Here is a 20,243-nt window from a genome sequence, read left to right on the forward strand (position 1 = left end):
TCTATTCAGGCTGGCAGGCTCTCCCCCAGCTACAGTGCAGACAAACTCAGAGTAACTAAGTGTGAGTTCTTGTAGGAGGAAAGTAGACAAGAAGTTACTCACCTCATGCAGTAAATGAGTGGCTTTTTGAGATGCATATCTCTATGACTGGCTCCACTTGAAATAAGAATGTGCACCATGCACTTTTGATGGGAAATTTTTGGCAGCAGTGCTTGTTTGGTTCAAGCATGTGCCTCAGTTATCCTCATACTCCATACAAAGGATATATAGGGTTACGGTGGATAAACCACTCAATTCCTTCTCTGCCACTCAGTCCCAGGAAGACAAGACTCCAAAGCAAAGGGGAAAGAGGACGGGTAGTGTAACCCCTACAGCAGGGTTTCCCAAATATGGGTCGCCATTACATTTCAAAAGGGTCGCCAGGTGTCTCCCCAGGTGGCTCTTAAGGAGCCATTCACACATTTTTTTGAATTGCCCTGGGTAACCAGAATGTATGTCTATACCAAATCCACAATGCTGCAGAAAATCTTCAATTGCAGGCACATGCACACTTGAAATGGACACCCTGGTAGGGGCATAATGCACAGAAGAATATGAATACTGCTACCATCCCACAATCTAACACATTTGTTCTGAGTCCCTTACCACTGGAAGGGATGGAATCCTTGAACATCTCATAGAACTGTGTGAGGTACATCACCATGGACAACTTGTCTGGCTCTCCAACAGATGCCATTTCCTTGCCGGTCATGATAGGAGAGATTCCAAGCTCCTTTTCAGCAATGTCAAATGCCAGCTGGTTGTTCTTCTCCACATTGCGTTCATCCAGAGAATCAAAATCTCTACAAGGGGGAGAAAAGCATTAAGTAGTAGTCTTCTAAAAATACTTTCAGAGTCAGTCTTTTCCTGCAGCAACTCAAATTGCCGAGTGCCCCCATTTTTTCAATAATCCTGCCATCATACTTTTGGTGTCACAGCGATGTTACTTGGCCCGTTAACAAAGAAATGTGAAGGAAACACATTGGGGAAAACTCACTCACTCACTGCCCTGCTTCGTTGTCTCTGGAGACAACCTACATTTCTTTTTAGAGAGGTTTTTGGGGGATTTTTTTGCTTTGAATATTGCATCTTCACTTCCCTCTTTGCTATACTTGAAAGCATATCAAATCCTCCCTCACGTCATTGTTTCTCTTTACTTGATCCATAGATATATCTCACATCTTTTCCTCTCCAATGCTATTTTCCATTACCGTACATCCACTTCTTTCCAATATGTATGGCATTTTAAACATGGTGCCTCAAACTGAATGTAGAACTTCCAATGGAGTTCTAATCAGCGACACACAGAATGGAGTATTTACGTAGGTACTTTGATCGCTTTACAAGTGATACTGCTTTTATACACACTTTCAATATTTAGTATTGCAGTATTTATCTTTGAAAATGTTGTTTTCGGAACTTGAAATCATTTTAGACTTTCATTATAATACCACTACTTACTTCTTAAATAGCACTTGTGAACAAATAGGCCGGTGTCATTACTCCCTATTTACAGATAGAGAAACTGAGGTACAGAGAAAGGAAATGACTTACCTAAGGTCTCTGAACAGTCCAGTATCAGAGCTGAGAGTAGAACCTAGGTCTCCAAACTCCAGCCCAGCACCTCATTCAGTATGTGCCAGAGTCTACACTAAGGAGCCCTACCTTGACAATGTTTTCCCATTCCCATGTGCACTTTTTTATATAGCGTCTTGCACTTATTCACAGAACAGGTTACTGCACAAGCAGTAATGTGAACTTCCCCTACTCTGTGTCTATTCAGACCAGGAAAAAGTATTTAAAAGCCATCTGAAGAAGTTACCAACAACAGGCGTATTTATAAAGCTGATGTGGATGTTTGTCACCTACAACTTAAATTGAAGCCACCAATTTCATGAAGGCCACTAAACAGCTGTTAGATGGTCATGAGTTTTGGTCACCAACTACTTGGGACAGATTTGATCAAGTGAACTAGAAGATAAAACGATGGTACATGTAACCTGGTACTCACCAAGCTATTACAAATCCCTTCCCCACAGATGAACTGCTCTAGACTTTACTTAAGCTAATTTAATTTATTTCAGTCCTTTCCCTCACACACGTTGTCAATGTGCTGTTATATTACTTCTATTCTCTAAACAATTTGAAAATCATATATTGGTTACAAATCTGAACAACATTCTCTCTCCTCTCTGAATTCTAGTAAATCAATCAGTCACTTACATTAAGTCAGGACGGTATCTGTGGATAATGGCACACAAGGCTAGGCCACTCTTCCATGACATTGTGAGATCTGTCACATTCACACCAGCATACCCATCAGTCTGCCTCTGGCACCAACCAAGCAATTTACTAGAACGAGCTACAGACTCTGAAACAAACATCACATTTTTTAGTAAGCTGTAATACTGCATTTTTCATTCATGGGAGTTCCAAGTACAACTCATAATATATATTAAAGGTGTTACTCATCCAATGAAAAGCAGCCACCTCTCTAGTAGAAAAACATGCCCCTACATCAGGAACACTATACAACTGAAATTGTTAGGGCAGGACATGACTAATAATACAGAATACAGGTCAGAATAGAGGGAGAACTTTAGTTTGCTAGAAAGTAATTACTCAAGCAGTAATTTAGATAAGTCACCCTGCCTCTTGTGAAATTCCCAGGAAATTTTAAATGACCAAAAGTGGTCAATATCTTGATTTAAGTCAGATCCAAAATATGGCATTCTTCATAATAAAATGCTCCCTAATCCCTTGCCATATTGCTTCAGATAGAAGAAATGCCAACACCTTTCTGTGACAGTTGCATTAACTTTGGAGGTCTTCCATGAAATCCCTGGCCATCCTGACCTTGTTTATCTAGGAGATGGGAGGAAGTTGCAATAACAAAACAGATCAATTTGAACAAAACACTATTCCAAGAGACACCAAAACCTTACTAAGAGTCTAAAGACACTATATAAAAGAAAAAAATTCAACAAGTCCTTTAGGTTATGGTTTCACCAGACAACTATCCCAGCTCTTAGCATAAAGCACCTAATTTCTAGAACAGATGCAGTACACTGGCACAATAATTAGACTCCATAATAACAAGTAGCGCTGCTATATAACAGGGAAAATTCAAGTAAAGTAACTTATTAATTTAATCTGACAGAGATAAAATTTAAAACGGAGAAAGTTTTAGTGTGGAGGAGAATCTACAAAAATAATTCTCTTTCTTCATTAATTTTCTACTTTTCCCCATTATTTTTATCTGTACTTAATAAAAAATTTGCCTTCACTGCCAAATCAAGTAAAGCCTGGTTTTTCTTACTTGAAATAAGGCCTCCACTACAGGGTCAAGGTGGTGGCCAAAAACCTTTTAGGAAACAAATATTTTGAAATCTGAACATGCATTGTAATAAGGGAAATTGAGGTAAATATAATATGTTCAATTTTTAATTATGTTTGGAAGTTTAATTACATATGAAAGGTCTGCTTCTGAGCTAAGAATTAACAAGACACTTGTCTAAACAGAAAGGGGGCTCTCTCTGGACGTCTGATGCACTGATTCAGCTCTGGAAGCACACAATGAAATTAACTAAGCTGGGACCTACCATTCCGGGTCAGCTTTGGTGTCCTGGAGTTTACCATGTTCTCTATTTCCAGATGAATGTCTTTCAGGTCTCCTGTATCGTACAAGTGGCGCACCTATAAAAACGCAAAGAGTTAAAAAAGGCTAACCTATCAAGGCCTAAACCAGAACAGAATATATTACTACTGTTTTTGATGTAGGTGGAATGAATGGACAGAAAGAACAGTTTCTCTCATCAAAAGCCAATACTGCAGAAGTCTCTTCAGGCCAGAGCTACTGCCTTTGCTGGGGTGCTGAAACAATTTTGAAAGTGGGGGGTGCTGACAGCCATTGAACCAAACTGTAAATTCTGTATATAAATGGAAACCACTTCAAGCCGGGGGAGCTGCTGCACCCCCTGCATTCATAGTTTCAGCACCTATGGCCTTTGCACACTAAATTCCTATTCTAAAAAAAATGGCCACACACACATGGTACGTGGCCCCCACAAACCAAGAAGAGGATAATAATGTAAAAAGTTTTTTATGATACGTTTGCACAGTACACAATTCCCCAAAGCCATTGAATCCCAAGGAACAGCTCTTATGATGATGTCTAACTAGCCTCCATTTCAATATAAGCACTAACTTGTAGATACTCAATGCATATTAACTGAGGCTGTTGATTAATCAGAGTTAATTTTTTGAATTAATAGTATGAATTAACTGTGACTAAATTGCACTGTTAAACAATAGAATACCAATTGCAATATATTAAATATTAGTGGATGTTTTAGTACATTTTCAAAATATACTATTACAATACAGAGTATACTTTATATTTTATAGAAATATTTACACTTTAAAAATGATAAAAGAAATAGTATTGTTCAATTTACCTCAGACAAGTACTGTAGTACAATCACTATCATGAAAGTGTAACTTACAAACGTAGATTTTTTTTTTGTTACATAACTGCACGCAAAAAAACCAAAAAAATTGGAAAATTTTAGCGCCTACCAGGCTATTCAGTCCTACTACTTCTTCAGCCAATCCCTAAGACAAACAACTTTGGTAACAATTTTCAGAAGATAATGCTACCCACTACCTTTTTATAATTGTTACCTAAAAGAGAGAACAGGCATTCACAATGGACTTCTGTTGCTGGCATGGCAATGTACAGGCAGTCCCCGGGTTACGTACAAGATAGGGACTGTAGGTTTGTTCTTAAGTTGAATTTGTATGCAAGTCGGAACTAGTATATATTGTAGGGGAAACTCTAGCCAAACATTTCTCCAGAGCTCAGTTTTATTCTCCCACACCTCACTTCCCTCAGTCCTTTATTCTCAAGCTGAGGTATCTGCTGAGAAAAGCAGCTCCGTGTCTCCCTGGTCCTGCTGGGGGAGGGTGGGCGCTAGCTTCGCGTCTCCCTGGTCTGCTGGGGGGAAGCAGCTAGTGCGGGGTTGCCTCACCCTGTTTGTAAGTAGGGATCCGATGTAAGTCGGATCCATGTAACCCGGGGACTGCCTGCATTTTTACTTGCTAGATATGCTAAACATTTGCGTGGCCCTTCATGCTCCACCCATCATTCCAGAGGACATGTTTCCATGATGATAATGCTCCTTACAAAAACAAGGTATTAATTAAATTTGTAACTAAATTCCTTAGGGGAGAATTGTATGATTCCTGCTCTGTTTTACCTTCATTCTGCCATATATTTCATATTATAGCAGTCTTAGACAAAGACACAGCACATGTTGTTAGTTTTAAAAACACTTTCATAGCAGATCTGAGGCAACACAACGAAGGGTACCAATATGAGATTTCTAAATAATAGCTTCACTCGATGTAAAGTTTAAGAATCTGAAGTGTCATCCAGAATCCGAGAGGGACGAGATATGGAGCATGCTTTCAGAAGTCTTAAAAGAGCAACACTTCAGTGCAGAAACTACAGAACTAAAACCACCAAATAAGAAAATCAACCTTCTGCTGAAAGTATCTGACTTATATGGTGAAAATGAACATGTTTCGCTATACCTGCTTGGATCATTATCTAGCAAAACTCATCATCACCATGGACACATGTTCTCTGGAGTGGTAGCTGAAGCATGAAGGGGCATATGAATCTTTAGTACATCTGGCAAATAAATATCTTGTGACACCAGCTACTTCAGTGCCATGAGAATGCCTGTTCTCACTTTCAAGTGACATTGCAGATAAGAAGAATGCAGTATTACCTCCTGCAAATTGAAACTAAACTTGTTTGTCTGAGTAATTGGCTGACCAAGAAGCAGGATGCAGTTTTACAGTTATTTTTGAATGAAGTTGTTTTTTGGACATAATTCTACATATCTGTAAGTTCAGCTTTTGTGATAAAGACACTGCACTGCGTTCTTGTATTAGGTCAGTGGTCTCCAACCATTTTACACCCAAGATCACTTTTAAAATCTCCGAACAGGCGAAGATCTGCTGCCCCGCCCCTTTCTTGAAGCCCGCCCTCTCTATTCTCCCTCTGTCCATCACTTGCTATCCCCAGCCCTTACTTACACACTCTGATAAACAGTTTATTTTTAAATTATGCGATGTATAAAATTAAAATCATGTGTTTATAGTTATGAAATAAATGGTCTGTTTTTTATTCATGCTATTTAAATCTAAAATGAAGCATTTATAATTATATATTTTGTGGGGACAGAGTTCTGTGGCTGGGGGCAGGGGAGAGGGAACAGGGTGCTGGGAGAGCAGAGGACAGGGTTCCAGTGGGGACAGAGTTCTGCAGCTGGGGACAGGGTGCCAGTAGGGACAGGAATAGGGACAGAGTTCTGTAGCTAGGAACAGGGACGTGGGGACAGAGTTCTGTGGCTGGGGACAGGAGAGTGGGGACAGCGTTCGGGGAGTGGGGAGGGGAGTAGGGACAGAGTTCTGTAGCTGAGGACAGGAGAGTGGGGACAGAGTTAGGGGAGTGGGGACAGAGTTCTGTGGCTGGGGAGTGGGGTGCCAGTGGAGGCAGATAGTCCCCTGTATCTGCCTCCTCCCAGGATTCCCCCGCCCCAGAGGGAAACCAGCACATACCTGCCCTGGGGCTGACCCACCCACCCACCCACGGTGCAGGGAAGCCCCCCGCACGCCTGCCCTGGGGCCGACCCCGTGCAGGGAAGCCCCCCACGCGCGTGCCTCCCCCAGGGCTGACTCACCCCTCCCATGTGGTGCAGGGAGCCAATGCTCCCTCCCGCAGTACACCCGGCAGAGCAGCTAGCGCTACTTCCGGAATCGCCGGAAGTGGTGCTAAGCTGCAGGACTTCTGTCCATCCCCGGGAAGCCTACACTACCTCCATTTTCACTGGAGGTAGGTAGTGGGGCTTCTCGGGAGTGGGAGGGAAATGGGGGCGGGGCGGACAGGACGCCTCGCAATCAACCAGTCGATCGCGATCGACCTGTTGGGTGACCACGGTATTAGGTGAACTGAAAAATAATATTTCTTTTGTTTACAGTGCAACTATATGTAATCAAAATAAATAAAAAGTGAGCACTATACTTTGTATTCTGTACTGAAAATCAAATCACTATTTTTGAAAACACAGAAAATATCAAAAATATGTAATATTCTATTATTAACAGCACAATAGACAACTCTAATATTGAGCTATTACAAAGGAGATACAAAAATCACATTATCAGCATGTCAAACTGTCAAAATGCAGAGAAGTTCAGAGTTACCATTGACATGGTTGTGAACAGTGGTTAGAGACTTGATAATATCTAGTCAAAAGGGAAGAAAGTATACTACAATGGTTTATGCCTGGTTAGTATTTCTGGTTTTTGTTGCTGTCTAATTTGCTAAATACTCATATAGGCATGCGATTCTCAATCTTTTTTAATCAAATCCCCCCTTAACATATTACTTTTCTTAGAGAAGGGCTCTACCACCTAGCCAGAAACGTCTGAGTGTGCACTCTCAGCCAACCTAGGCAGCAGTGGCTCTTGTGTTCAACCCTCAGGCCCAGGCACTGGGAAATGTCCACCCAGCACTCACCAGGAATGCAGGGCAGGAAACAATGCCCAGCACTGGAAGGAGCAGGATAGGGTGCCCTCTGGCACTATGGATGCATATAGGGCACTGGGGTGCAGGGCAAGGTGCTGCCTGGCACTATGGCAATAGACAGCATTGAGGGCACAGAGATGCAAACAATGACGACTTCTGTCCCACGGGGGCAGGGTCTGGCTCTATCCTGGCCCCGTGTGTAGGGGAGTGGAGAGAAGAGTGCTGGATAGTGAGCCCACACTGCACTCCCCCTAGATAACAGCTCCTGTCATGTGTACCAGGCCCAATTTTCTGCTCTGGTCTGCTGGCTCTCACTGTTTGGAAGAGCTTGCCACAACATGATATGCGCATCTGCGCCTAGGTGAGTCCTCTCCCCACCACACTTGACCATCTTCTGTCCATGGCAATACCATGTTTGTCAATGCCATGTCTCACTAAAGTTTGGTCCTGCCACTCCTCAACCACGACAGACTGGTATGGGACCAAATGTGAGTGAATGGCACTGCAACCTGGCATTTGTTTATGGCTCGTTGTGCTGCTCTCTCACCCCTAGATGAGAACTCTGATATAGACGAGTGGCTACATGAAGATCATACAGATTACATACTGTCAAAAATATTGCCAGCCCAGTTACCTGGTTTGGCCGCAGGAAATTGATGTTGATATTGGGATACCGGGTGACAGGATCGATGCTGTACTGGCTGAAGTTTTTACTCACATTCTCAGGAGTGGTCTGAGGCAGCAGCCTGTAAATGCTTTCTCTGGGGGGGGAAATACTATCTTCAGATCAGCAAGTAGGAGAAAGATACATTACCACCACTGCCATCTTCAAAGTCAAGAACTCAGAGGATTAGAACACTCAAATTAGCAAACCCCCCTCTTCAGATATGAAACAGATAAGATCCAGTATTTAAGCACCTAAGCTGTTTATATTTTAATTCAATTCACCAGGAATCAGGGAGGTGGGGAGAACAGAATGACAGAAATAAAATGGAAAATACACTGCCATTTTATATACAGGCAGTCCCCGGGTTACGTACAAGATAGGGACTGTAGGTTTGTTCTTAAGTTGAATCTGTATGTAAGTCGGAACTGGCGTCCAGATTCAGCCGCTGCTGAAACTGACCGCCAGTTCTGACTTACATACAGATTCAATTTAAGAACCCCAAGCGTCCCCAAGTCAGCTGCTGCTGAAACTGATCAGTGGCTGATTCCAGGAAGCCTGGGGCAGAGCAACTCTGCCTCGGGCTTCCTGTAGTCAGCGCTGGTCAGTTTCAGCAGCGGCTGACTTGGGGACGCCTGGGGCAGAGCAGCTGGGGTGCTGCTGGGTTGCTCCAGTAGCACCGCTCCTCGGCGCTACTGGACCAACCCAGCAGCACCCCAGCTGCTCTGCCCAAGGCGTCCTGATTCAGCCACTGCTGAAACTGACCAGCAGCGGCTGAATCAGGACCTGGGGCAGAGCAGCTGGGATGCTGCCGGGTTGGTCCAGTAGTGCCCAGAGCGGGCGCTGCAGGACCAATCGGCAGCGCCCCAGCTGCTCTGCCCAGGGTCCAAAACAAAAGCCTGGTCTGCTGGGGGGCACACTAGCTCCGCCCCCCCCCCCCAGCAGACCAGGGACACGGGAAGCAGAGCCGCAGCGGCAGCGGGGTGCCGCGCCTCTGAGGCTTTGCTCTGGCAAAGTCTCAGAGGCGCGGGACCCCGCCGCGACTGCGGCTTCAGTCCCAGTGCCTGTGGCCTGCTGGGGACCGTCCCCAGCAGTCCACGGGCACCGGGACTGAAACCGCAGCAGCGGCGGGTTCCCGCGCCTCTGAGGCTTTGCGCTGGCAAAGCCTCAGAAGCGCGGGAACCCGCCCAGTGCCCCTGGTCTGCTGGAGACGGTCTCCAGCAGACCAGGGGCACCGGAGCAGCTTACGAACGGGGCTCTCTCGCCCCGGAGCTCGCAGGTAGCAATCCGCCACCTCGACCTCCGGGGAGAGAAAGCCCCGTTCGTAAGTGCGGATCCGACATAAGTCGGATCCGCGTAAGTCGGGGACTGCCTTTATCAATAGAATGCCTTCACCTGGAATTGTGTTTTCAGCTCTAGTCACCACATCTCAAAAGAAATAGTAGATACAAGTATTCCAGGAACAGACAAAAAAATACTAACTGCCAGGAGACAGTTCCATGTAAATGACTGGGATATGAGGGAGGGGCGACGTGACAAAGTCATACAAAATAATAAATAATATGGATAAGAAATCATATACTTCAATTTATATTTTCCTCTCATAAAAAAGATAACAAAACAGAATGAAATAAAATAAAGCAAAATTAAAACTGAAAATGAAATATGTTTTTCCTTAGTGAACACTTAACTTGTGGAACTCTGACACAAGGTGGTACTGACCTCAAGAGATTAACTGTAATTAAAAGTATTAGCTATTTAATATGTATCATGAGAGTTTCCACAATTATATCAGATAAAATAAAAATTAGGAAGTATGAAAGATGGAATAAGCCAACCACTAGTTGGTTGAAAAAAAACTTGTCCTGTGGATATATTCTATAATGATTCAGAATTTCTTGAACCTGGTTCTGGACAATGTCAGACACAAGACAAGACAAGATTAAATTGACCCCGAGTGGACAAAAAGTATGAGCTAATACACATGTTGCTAGTTTTGGACTTTCTTTCCATTCTGTACTGAATTACAGAAGTGGGCATTTTGCACCTATTTCTTTAATTCATTTCCTAATTAATTTCCTATTAATTATTAGTAGAAATTAAGATTTAACAGAGGTTTTTCTACTAAATTTCACCCTTAAAACATTTATCTGTGATGAAGACAAGTTCAGATCCTCATTAACATCCTTACTGTGAGAGCAGCACAAACTCAAGCACAACATTGACAGGCTTTATGCACAACCAACACTGCCTTCTGAAATAACAAATGTCACACAGCAACAAAACTGAAATAGTTTGACCAAGCTGAACTCCTTTATTGGGAACCTAAAGTTAGGTCTTGAGCGTATACAAAAAAAGTTCAAAATAATTTTGGGTTGAAAAATCTAGCTAAGTTGTCATTGTCAAAACCAATGCAAATTTTAAAGAATCCACTTCAAACCACTTCAGTGGACAACCTCCAAGAACATTAAAGATACATGTCTACATTGCAGGCTTCTTGTGCAAGAACTGTTTTGCTCAAGAGTTCTTGTGCAAAAGGTCTTGCTCAAAAGCGAATCCACGCTGCCATGTGCTTTTGCACAAGAGTGTCCATGGCAGTGTGGACGCTCTCGTGTGTAAGAAAGCTCTGATGGCCATTTTAGCCATAAGGGTTTCTTGCGTAAGAAACCCCTGTTGCCCTTCCACACTGCCTTCTTGTGCAGGAGCTTTTGCGCAAGAGGGCTTATTCCTCATAGGGAGAGAAATAACTCTTGCACAAGAAGCCCTCTGTTCCAACGCTTTACTGTAACTTTACTGGTGCAAGAACGCATGTGCAGTGTAGGCATGCTGCAAATTTTTGCACAAGAACAACTGTTCTTGCGCAAGAAACCTACAGTGTAGACGTAGCCACAAGGTTTGCTCCATCTACCCCACACTGGGTATACATCTGTAATAAGACAAGGAATTGGAGTAGATGGTCAGAAGAGTGAGCCTTCTGAGCACAATTAATTTCTCAGCTACCTCAGCCTCCAAATCATTTTGCATTGAGATCAGAATTTACTACCAGACTTATTTCTCCATAATAATCCTCCATTACCTCTCTGCAAGGACCTCCAAAGGGCTAGTTCCCTGAGACCAGCTTCGTACCATCCAAGCAGAATCCATGGCAGCCAGAAAGCCCCTGGCTATTCCAGTTCCCATCGGCCAGAATGGCTAGATGTAGTAGGGGAAAAAGAAATTATAAATGGTACCAATAACATATTTGAAGGCAGCCAACTAGGGTACTGTAATTCAGTGATTAGCTTGAGACACTGGTTCCCTCTGGGCTGGTGAAAGCCAAATGCATGGTGGACTGGCTATGAGCTAATCCATAGCTAGTGTTTTATTATTCCCTATGACGACTCATAGCCTGGAGCGTCTCTTAAAAGCCATGTTTTTCAAACTAACTAAGGCATGCTAATTATTAACTGTCCTCGCATAGTTCCTCAGGGATTTGAGCTGCCACAATATGGAGCAGGTAGAACAGATGCAATTTCAGCAGATCTCTGCAGACTGAGCTTCCTATGCAAGGTCACTGCTATGCTGAATACTCACTGTTTTCCCAACATTCCTTCCCCCTGCTCCTTCCACTCAATTACAGAAAACAGCAATTGCGTTCCTCATGATAAAAAAGTCATAACACAAACGGAAGGTTGCATTCATTTTAGTGGTAATAGGGGTGCAATCACTTCCATTCATGGTTCACACAGTGAGTGAGCTGTTTTAATGCATACCTCTAACAGACTGTCCCCAACTAAAGCCACAAGCAGCTGATGGCCATTCTGCTCTCGCACCATCGCTGCATTCTCTGATGCGTACATACAAGTGAAGTCAAACATGGCTACATCTGGTTGCCCATAGTGATTAATGGCAAAGTTCAGTGATGGCAGCTGCTGATTGGTGGAAAAGTCAGCAGCTTCCCTGGCATAGTTAAGCAAAGCCTCCTGGTCCACATTCTCCCTTGAGAGTAACAACTCTGTGTCAGCGAAGTCCTGCCAAAGAGAGAAAAGTTTAAGTAGAACAGACATGGGGAGAGGGAATTTTAAATTTGGTAACTGCAGATAAACTACTGTAAGTTCTGAGATTCCTCTGAGTCAACTGATTTAGAATTCCAAGAGAAAACAATGTTTATACCTTTTCTTTTTGCAAGAGCCTTGACAACGCTGCTGGTATTTCTAAACATTCCAACAGGCAACATGGTCACTCCAGAGTTGTGAAAAGCATAAAAATGGGTAGTGCCCCAGCAGTGGTTGTGGTATGCTTAACCTGCACTCTACAAAGGGGAAGTATATATGGTAAAGCTGGCAAAAGTATCTGGGTCATGAATAATCTGTAGGGTCACTTCCAAAAGAAACAGACTCTATAGCTTCATTAAGTTATATAACTGCACACTCTATAGCTTCATGAAGTTGTATAACTACAGCCCTTTCGTGATTCTTTCTGAAGAAGCTTCATGATTACAATGTCACTCGCTAAATGGACTTAAATACCCTTTCTATTCCATCTTTATAGAGAGTGAACTTCAAAACTTTGCTATAAAAACCTAAAATCACACCAACATAAAAAGCTGAAGTGAAGATTAAGAGCTTGCCTACATAGAGCATCAATGCAGACTACAGAGGAGTGAGTTCTAAAGCACATTGCATTGCACGTGAACTGGTCCACACAGACTCAGTTGATGCATATTAAAAATTCCCTGATGCACTTCAACACAGTGCTGTATGAAACAGCAATATGTTAAAGTCCATTAGGGAACTTTTAGTGCACACCACTAGGCCTTCATCGATGTGTTATTGCCTTATACATTAGCTGCTTTAGAAATCACCTTTGCTTCCAATCCCCGGTCTATGGTGCACATTACTTCACAGGCTAGACCTGCCATCAGTGAAAGCATCCAGGGGAACTCCTGTGAACTTCAATGTAAGGGAAGCATATTTGGGTGTTGGTCTTGATTAAAACAAGCTTAGTACATGCTACTTGAAGACACATGAGCAAAGCAACAAGCATACAATATTTTACATGTTTATTTGGACTAAGGTTTGAAATCTGATCACCAGGATTCCCCTAGTATATTATTTCAAATAGTGTTCTTCCAACTCAGGTTGATATATCTCATGTGAGATACTGCATAATAGTTCCAAACCACTAGCAGGCCAGTTAGTAAAACAACTGACTAGAGGATGTTAAATTTTTGGTGATTAATATGCAGCTGTCTTGCCATAACTATAGGAGGCAGTTCTAAGGTACAGACTGGTTCTATATATTGCCAGAACAGACTAAGTGGTGCATTCCAGCTGTAGACAAAACAAGTATAAATGAAGTGTTAGCCCATTGGTGTTCATGGCAGTTAAGTTAAACTATTATGCACTTGCCTCCATGCTCTATTTTCAGACAAAAGATGCAAGATTAGAGCACTAATTATTTCTTTAGGACCAAAGACACTATTAAACTCATCGCTGTTAATATGAGTAATGGAAAAAGTTCCATCACAAGTTCTCTTCACATACTTCAAGTTCTTTGACCTCCACCAAATGAGAAGTCTCTGAAGGAGTCTTTGGGCCTTGAAGGATATTTAAACGTCCTATGTCTAGAAGCTCCAGTTATGAAGGAGGATGTAAATGAGTGCAATGCAGAGCATGTAATCCTTTTTAAACAACACAATCTTCTTCCTCTAACAGGGTGCTAGTCACATACCTGCCCTAGAAATCCTGCAACCCAAGTCAATATGCCTACGTATATGTTAAATGACAATTTATTTAATTCCTTTCAAAAACAGACTCTCTTCCCAACATCAGATTATCTCACACATCTAATATGGAGAGAACATAATACGCACATGCAGTATCACCCCTTTGTCCAGCAAACTCTGCTTTTTGGCAGTCATGACGAAGTAGTGAGTGTCATCTTTGTAGTAGACAATGTTTTCCAAGTCAATACCTATGACAGAAGAAAGGGAAGCAGAAATACAAAGTTGGTTGTATGTTATATGTAGTACAAGAGTTCACAGCATCATTTGGAAGAGCTTTGGCTGAGCCTTTCTAGCTTATGGGAATGTTAGGTCTGCACACAGATAATTTCTGATCATGCACATGAGGTTCACCCATGCCCCTAAATGTAATGGAGGGCTCTGCCAAAATCCTCCGAAGCCTTGGAAAGCTGCAACCTACAAGGAGTATACACCAGTCTGAAATTACATGGACTGGAATCCGTAACAATAGAAAGAACCATTATATGGCTGCACTCAGCACTTTATTACCATGCTTTCAATGGGTTTTGAAAATTGAACTTTTAGACATCTCCCTCCCTCCCTCGTGGCCCTAATCTTGTTTTAATATTTCTAAGCTTGACTTCAGTCAAGGAAGAGAGTAAACATGGCATGTTAGTTTCTCCAAGGAGTGGTAGGACTGTTTTCCACATGTTCAAAAGTTAAAAAGTACAGCCCTCTAGTTATGCTCTACAATGACCAACCATTGAAAAACAAGCAGTAACAAATCCGTTGAGAAAGTGGAAGGCAATGAGGCAGGAAGGATGGATGATAGTGATGTCGTTTTGGATCAAGGGCCACATACTCACTCATTCACTGATGAAAAAAAAGGCAGATTAAGAAAACAACCAATAACTGGTAATTAGATAAACTGCACCTCCAGATTCTTGGTTAATGTTCACAAACCTGTGGCTTCTCGCAGATCCTGGAAGAACTTCTGGTTGAATATGAAGGCTACACCACTTATCTCCTCCACTTTGGCTTCTGCTGTGGTGTTGCGGTTGATGAAATTTGCTGTGATAGCAATTGCCAGCTTACCACGGAACTCCTTCCGGCGAAACCCTTGGGACACAATGAAGCAGAGATAATGAACTACAGCTCAAGTTCAGAAATGGCTCAGCCTGCTATAAAGCGGGTCCCTAAATATATGACACTCTTCTTTACAGGCGAAGCATCAAAATCCTCTCTTGCAGATTGCTTCACCAGGAAAACAAAATGTGGATCTTTGAAGAAAAAAAAATGTCTGACCATTCCATATAGTTCAATAATTCTTGTAGCACTGTTTTAAATATCATTCCCAACCACCCCATTGACATGTCTAATAATTCCCCACCTAATCTCAGAAGGAAGAGGTGCTGCAAGTGCAAGCTTATGGCACACAATCTAGAAAATGTACAGAACCAAAAAGTAATCAGGCCTAATACACCTGCTGCTTTGATTGTAGAGAAAGATAAGACTGGAGGAGAGACAGATGCTACAACTGGCCATCTGTATTCCTGAAGGGGAACTTGTGTCTCCTCTGTCACTTTTTTACAGATATTTTTAAGGACTGAGTATTTGGAAAGATGTTGGAGAGCATCTCATACAGGAAAATATTTCAACTCTTCTGTGGCCATTTAAAATAGACACAACTACACTGCTAAGTGTGCGTTGTAGAAAGCTCTCCATTGTGGATGCATCAGGAGCCAATACCTTCTAAAGTGTTCCTCCTGCCATCTCCTCCAATGATCACTTCAAATTCATATTCTGATACCGGGTGTGTTTTTGGGTGGACCTGTGCACGCCAGCCTATCCCTGTGGATAAACCTTCAGTTAAAAATGTATTAGGTGCATTTACATTCACAGACATTTAAAAAAAGCAAGCATAGCCATTGTGACATTACACTCCATATTCTTTTTGAAAACATGCGTATGATATGGCTACCACGTAACTGAGATGTACATTATGCAAGATGGCTTGTGTAAGAGATCATTGGAAAGGTTATGATTTATTAAATATGATTATTTAATTTGATACCTGTATCATTTCTGTTAATGTGTCTATTTCAAATGTGGTACTTTGGATGTTACCCACAACTACGCTTTGGATACATCAATGAAAAGCCAGTCAGGGCTGATGACCCATTAGCCATGAACTGTGAAAGGGCTTAGTCTTCCTGTAGACCAGACAGCTTGCGAGTAATGGCTGCCCCAGCTCTGAAGAGACATGGGTCCCAGCACCTCGTACTGGACCTACTCCACGCTTTTGGAAGACCAGTGTTTTCCCACTGGTTGACAAAGGGTCTCTCCCTTACACAAGAGTTGTACTGGGCAGGGGAGTGACATCATCAGTGTTCTTCTCTATCTCCGCACCCAAAAAGACACTGAAAAACACCTGGAAGCAAGAACTTGAACTAGGGGTGAAAAGCTGAGCCCAGGCTGGAAAGGTGTCCAGCTTGTGAATACTTATACCTGAGGTCTCAGCTTCCTTCCAAGTTTATGCAATTCATAATGGGGTGGGAGTAGGATAAGAAGCTGTGCATACCTTCGTCCACATCTAGGGAGGGAGGCAGATTTCACAATATACCTTTGGATCTGCATTAGGGATGTAATATTGTAGTCGATTAACCAATAAGCAAAAGCTTATCGGTTAATGCTATAGACTACACACATTCTCCACCCCCCTTTCCTCGCCGCCAGTAAATTTTTTAGCAGGCTGGCCAGCAGCCTGGCTCAGTCCCGGCTTGAGCCGGGTCCAGGACCTACCCACAGTGGCTCTGCATTTAAAGTGTATTAGGAGCCAGGCAGGCAGCCCAGCTCAGTTCTGGCTCATGCCATGGCTGGGAGCTCAGATCCTGCCCTGGACAGGGGCTGCTGCTACCCCATGCTGCTGCCTCTGATACAGAGGCAGCAGCACAGAGTGGCAAAGGGTTCCTCAAGAGTGGGACCAGAGCACACTGGCTGCCAGCCTCACCCCCAGGGACTACAGAATAGTCGAGTAACCAATAAGAATTCATGAGGTTAATCAATTATTCAATTAACTGATATTTAACATCCCTACTCTGCATGCTGAGGGAGATAGGCACCTGTGTGCTGGGGAAATCCCTTAAGCTCAGTCTCCTCAGAGCTGATTTCAGTGTCTGTGTTGTTCTGCCTGTGTGTGCGCTGGAGGAGGCATAAGAACCTGGCTCAGCAAGACAGGGTTAAAGGGCGCCCGGGCTGGTAAAACAGCTGGGCTCAGTGGTATCCCAATATATAGGTGGCATCTTTAAGGATGGAGCAAGCCATCACCTCTCATTTTCTAGACAACCTATTTCCCACATCCCTGGCTACACAACTGACACTGTCACAGGCGGTGCTTGCATCTTTTCAGGACCTTTATTGTACCCTAGACTGCATCTGGAAAACACTTGCAAGTGATAAGAGCTAAGCCTAGGTGTACGTATCATGTCATTTAAAGTGATCCCAAATACCCACAATCTACCCAAAGCCTTTCGACAAATGGATTTTACTGGAATTAGGACAGAGTATAACAGCATACTAAAGACATCATTGTAAGGCTCTCTGCATTCATTACAAGACGGCGAAAGATTTTGTCCCAAACTCTAACTTCTCATGATCTCTTAGGCCAGTAACAAGAATGCCAACGACATCCATGGCAGGTGCAGGGAAAATTATCTAAGTAGCCACACAATGCAAGTTGTTGTTGTTACAAAAAAGTTCCACAGTATTATAGGCTCAATGGGCCAAAATTCGGCAGGAACTATTGTAAACTAGCATTTTGGACAACTTCAGCAGAATACGGAGGAACTTTTGGTTTTGTAAAGTGGAGAAACAAAAGGTTAAGTTACTTATAGTAACTGGAGTTCTTTGAGCGCTTGTCCATTTGGGTGTTTGCTGGGAGCAGTCCATGCACACTGTTCTCCCATTTAAGCCATGGCTGTGGAAGCTTCCTTTGATTCAGTGATCCTGCAGACTTGAGCAGAGCACCTCCTTTGCACCTGCCTGCTCAATAATCACTGCTCAGGAATCACCTACAGTGAATACTCACTGGAGACCAGCATTCAAAGAAGAAAGAAGGTAGAGTTCTTCAAGCTGCATCATTCCCCTGTATACAGGCAGTCCCCGGGTTACGTGGATCCGACTTATGTCGGATCCCTACTTAAGAACGGGGTGAGGGAACCCCGCACTAGCTGCGCCCCCCCCCCCCCCCCCAGCAGACCGCCGAGACACGTCGCGGTGGTCCCGCCGGCCGCATCCTCCGTGGCGCTGCGGGACCAACCCAGCAGCACCCCAGCTGCTCTGCCCCAGGCGTCCCCAAGAGCAGCTGGGGTGCTGCCGGGTTGGTCCCGCTGCGCCAAGGGTTGGCGCTACCAGACCAACCCAGCAGCACTCCAGCCGCTCTGCCCCAGGCGTGTCCGATTCAGCCGCTGCTGGTCAGTTTCAACAGCGGCTGAATCTGGACGCCTGGGACAGAGCAGCTGGGGCGCTGCTGGGTTGGTCCCACAGTGCCGCACCTCGGTGCTGCGGGGACCAACCTGGCAGCACCGCAGCCGCTCTACCCCAGGTGTCCCCAAGTCAGCTGCTGCTGAAACTGATCAGTGGCTGATTCCAGGAAACCCGGGGCAAAGCAGCTCTGCCCCAGGCTTCCTGGAATCAGCCGCTGGTCAGTTTCAGCAGCAGCTGAATCGGGGACACCTGGGGTACCCGACTTACGTACAAATTCAACTTAAGAACAAACCTACAGTCCCTATCTTGTACGTAACCCGGGGACTGCCTGTATTCATGCCCTGCTCTCCTTCCCCTTTGCTTATTTCCTCTTTGGATATGTCGTAGATAAGGCATTAGAGAGGTGGTTGATATGCACTGCCTCTCATGCCCTCAATTCAGCACACATGGAAACAAAAGGTGCAAGTACAAACCAATAGTCATTTCTATTGAAGAATTTATGTTCCAGGGCAGAGAGTGCATCCAAACTAAACCCCCCAGCGAATATTGACAGGATCCAACAAGAACTACAACATTTAGCTACTAGAAAGTAAAACTGGATTAAACTAGTCTGCTTCTTCAGTCTGAAGAGCAGCACTACATGCATGCACCTGTTCCAATTTTACTTCTGTACTCCCTGCAATCTTTCTTTTCATCTCTACTTACTCTCATTCTCCTGGTCCTCAGGGGGATAAACAAGTCCCTGGAATTCCACATTGACATGGATCTCTATTCCCAAGATCAAGGCAACCTTCAAGAGGATAAGCTGGAGCTGACGGATACCTACAGGACATGAGATAGGCAATACGTTCACATTGCATGAAAACAAAATATACATGTGTGATAAATGTTCATGAGTGCACATCTTATGAAAGCACCAGTTACTACATCAGCCTCTTCAGATCATTTTTAGAATGAAAGTATTTTATAAGATGTTTGTAAAGAATGCAGAAATAAGTCTCCCCAATCAATGGCAAGTTCAGCAAACACCTGTCTTCCTATTTTAAGGGTTGTGATTCGGGGTTCATGACAGGACATCAAACTTTACATCTTTTGCTCCTTCAAGAGCTAGCACAGCTTCTTAAGGTGAGGCAGGCAGTTTGTAGGCTTGGAGGAATACTATAGGAGATAAAGACACTGCTACTCTGCAGGAAAACCCTTCTGGCTAATTCAGTACTCCACTTAAGTGCTGTAATTCAAATAGGGGGAAGGGAAAAAAAGAGGATGGAATCCTGTGTACATGCATGTGTAATTATGTAAAGAATAAAAATAGTAAGAAATCAATAAGGAAGAAACATCAGTAAGATCAGAGTTCCAAAGAGCTTTCTGTCAATCCTATCTATCACCTCAAAGAAAAAGCTAGACCTTTTTTCTACACTGGAGGCCAAGTCTTGTTTATTGGATGTTGCTATGTAGGATTTGCTTCCCTATCTTCTAGCTTCTTTTGGTTCAGCACTTGGCAGAAAACATCTCCACCATTAAAAGGAACTGGCTGAGGACATGACCAACACATGATCAAAAACAACGGAATGTATTCCTCCATTGATTGTGAAGCACAGTCATTCAGCTTTAAAAGGGCATTAGATCCCTTACATAAGTCTCTCATATCTTCTCTCTTATCTTCTCAATAGCTTGATTCCTAACCCTCTATTCATTCAAAACTAGGGATGTCTAAGTTTAATCAGTTAATA

The 20,243-nt window shown here is 43.4% G+C and overlaps 1 protein-coding gene across 36 annotated transcripts in view; it reads right to left on the reverse strand.

The window, feature by feature from the left end:
• The window catches only part of MICAL3 (microtubule associated monooxygenase, calponin and LIM domain containing 3), a 234,780-nt gene that overhangs the window by 132,556 nt on the left and 81,981 nt on the right, over nt 1-20,243 (reverse strand). For 34 of the 36 annotated variants that reach the window (XR_012895684.1, XM_075896972.1, XM_075896909.1 and 31 more), the window contains 10 exons: nt 19,219-19,335; nt 15,778-15,879; nt 14,992-15,147; nt 14,158-14,258; nt 12,056-12,313; nt 11,380-11,495; nt 8,274-8,400; nt 3,642-3,735; nt 2,263-2,410; nt 646-842 (listed from right to left, as the gene is read on the reverse strand). Coding sequence is in view for 34 of the 36 variants with exons in the window: in XM_075896972.1 (XP_075753087.1) it covers nt 646-842; nt 2,263-2,410; nt 3,642-3,735; nt 8,274-8,400; nt 11,380-11,495; nt 12,056-12,313; nt 14,158-14,258; nt 14,992-15,147; nt 15,778-15,879; nt 19,219-19,335 (1,416 nt within the window). In the remaining 2 variants the exon portion in view is untranslated. Of the gene's footprint in view, nt 1-645; nt 843-2,262; nt 2,411-3,641; nt 3,736-8,273; nt 8,401-11,379; nt 11,496-12,055; nt 12,314-12,455; nt 12,595-14,157; nt 14,259-14,991; nt 15,148-15,777; nt 15,880-19,218; nt 19,336-20,243 lie in introns of those variants that run through there. The other 2 variants (XM_075897059.1, XR_012895726.1) reach the window with 2 other exon arrangements.

This window comes from Pelodiscus sinensis, chromosome 1, assembly GCF_049634645.1.
Source record: "Pelodiscus sinensis isolate JC-2024 chromosome 1, ASM4963464v1, whole genome shotgun sequence".
Taxonomy (NCBI): domain Eukaryota; kingdom Metazoa; phylum Chordata; order Testudines; family Trionychidae; genus Pelodiscus; species Pelodiscus sinensis.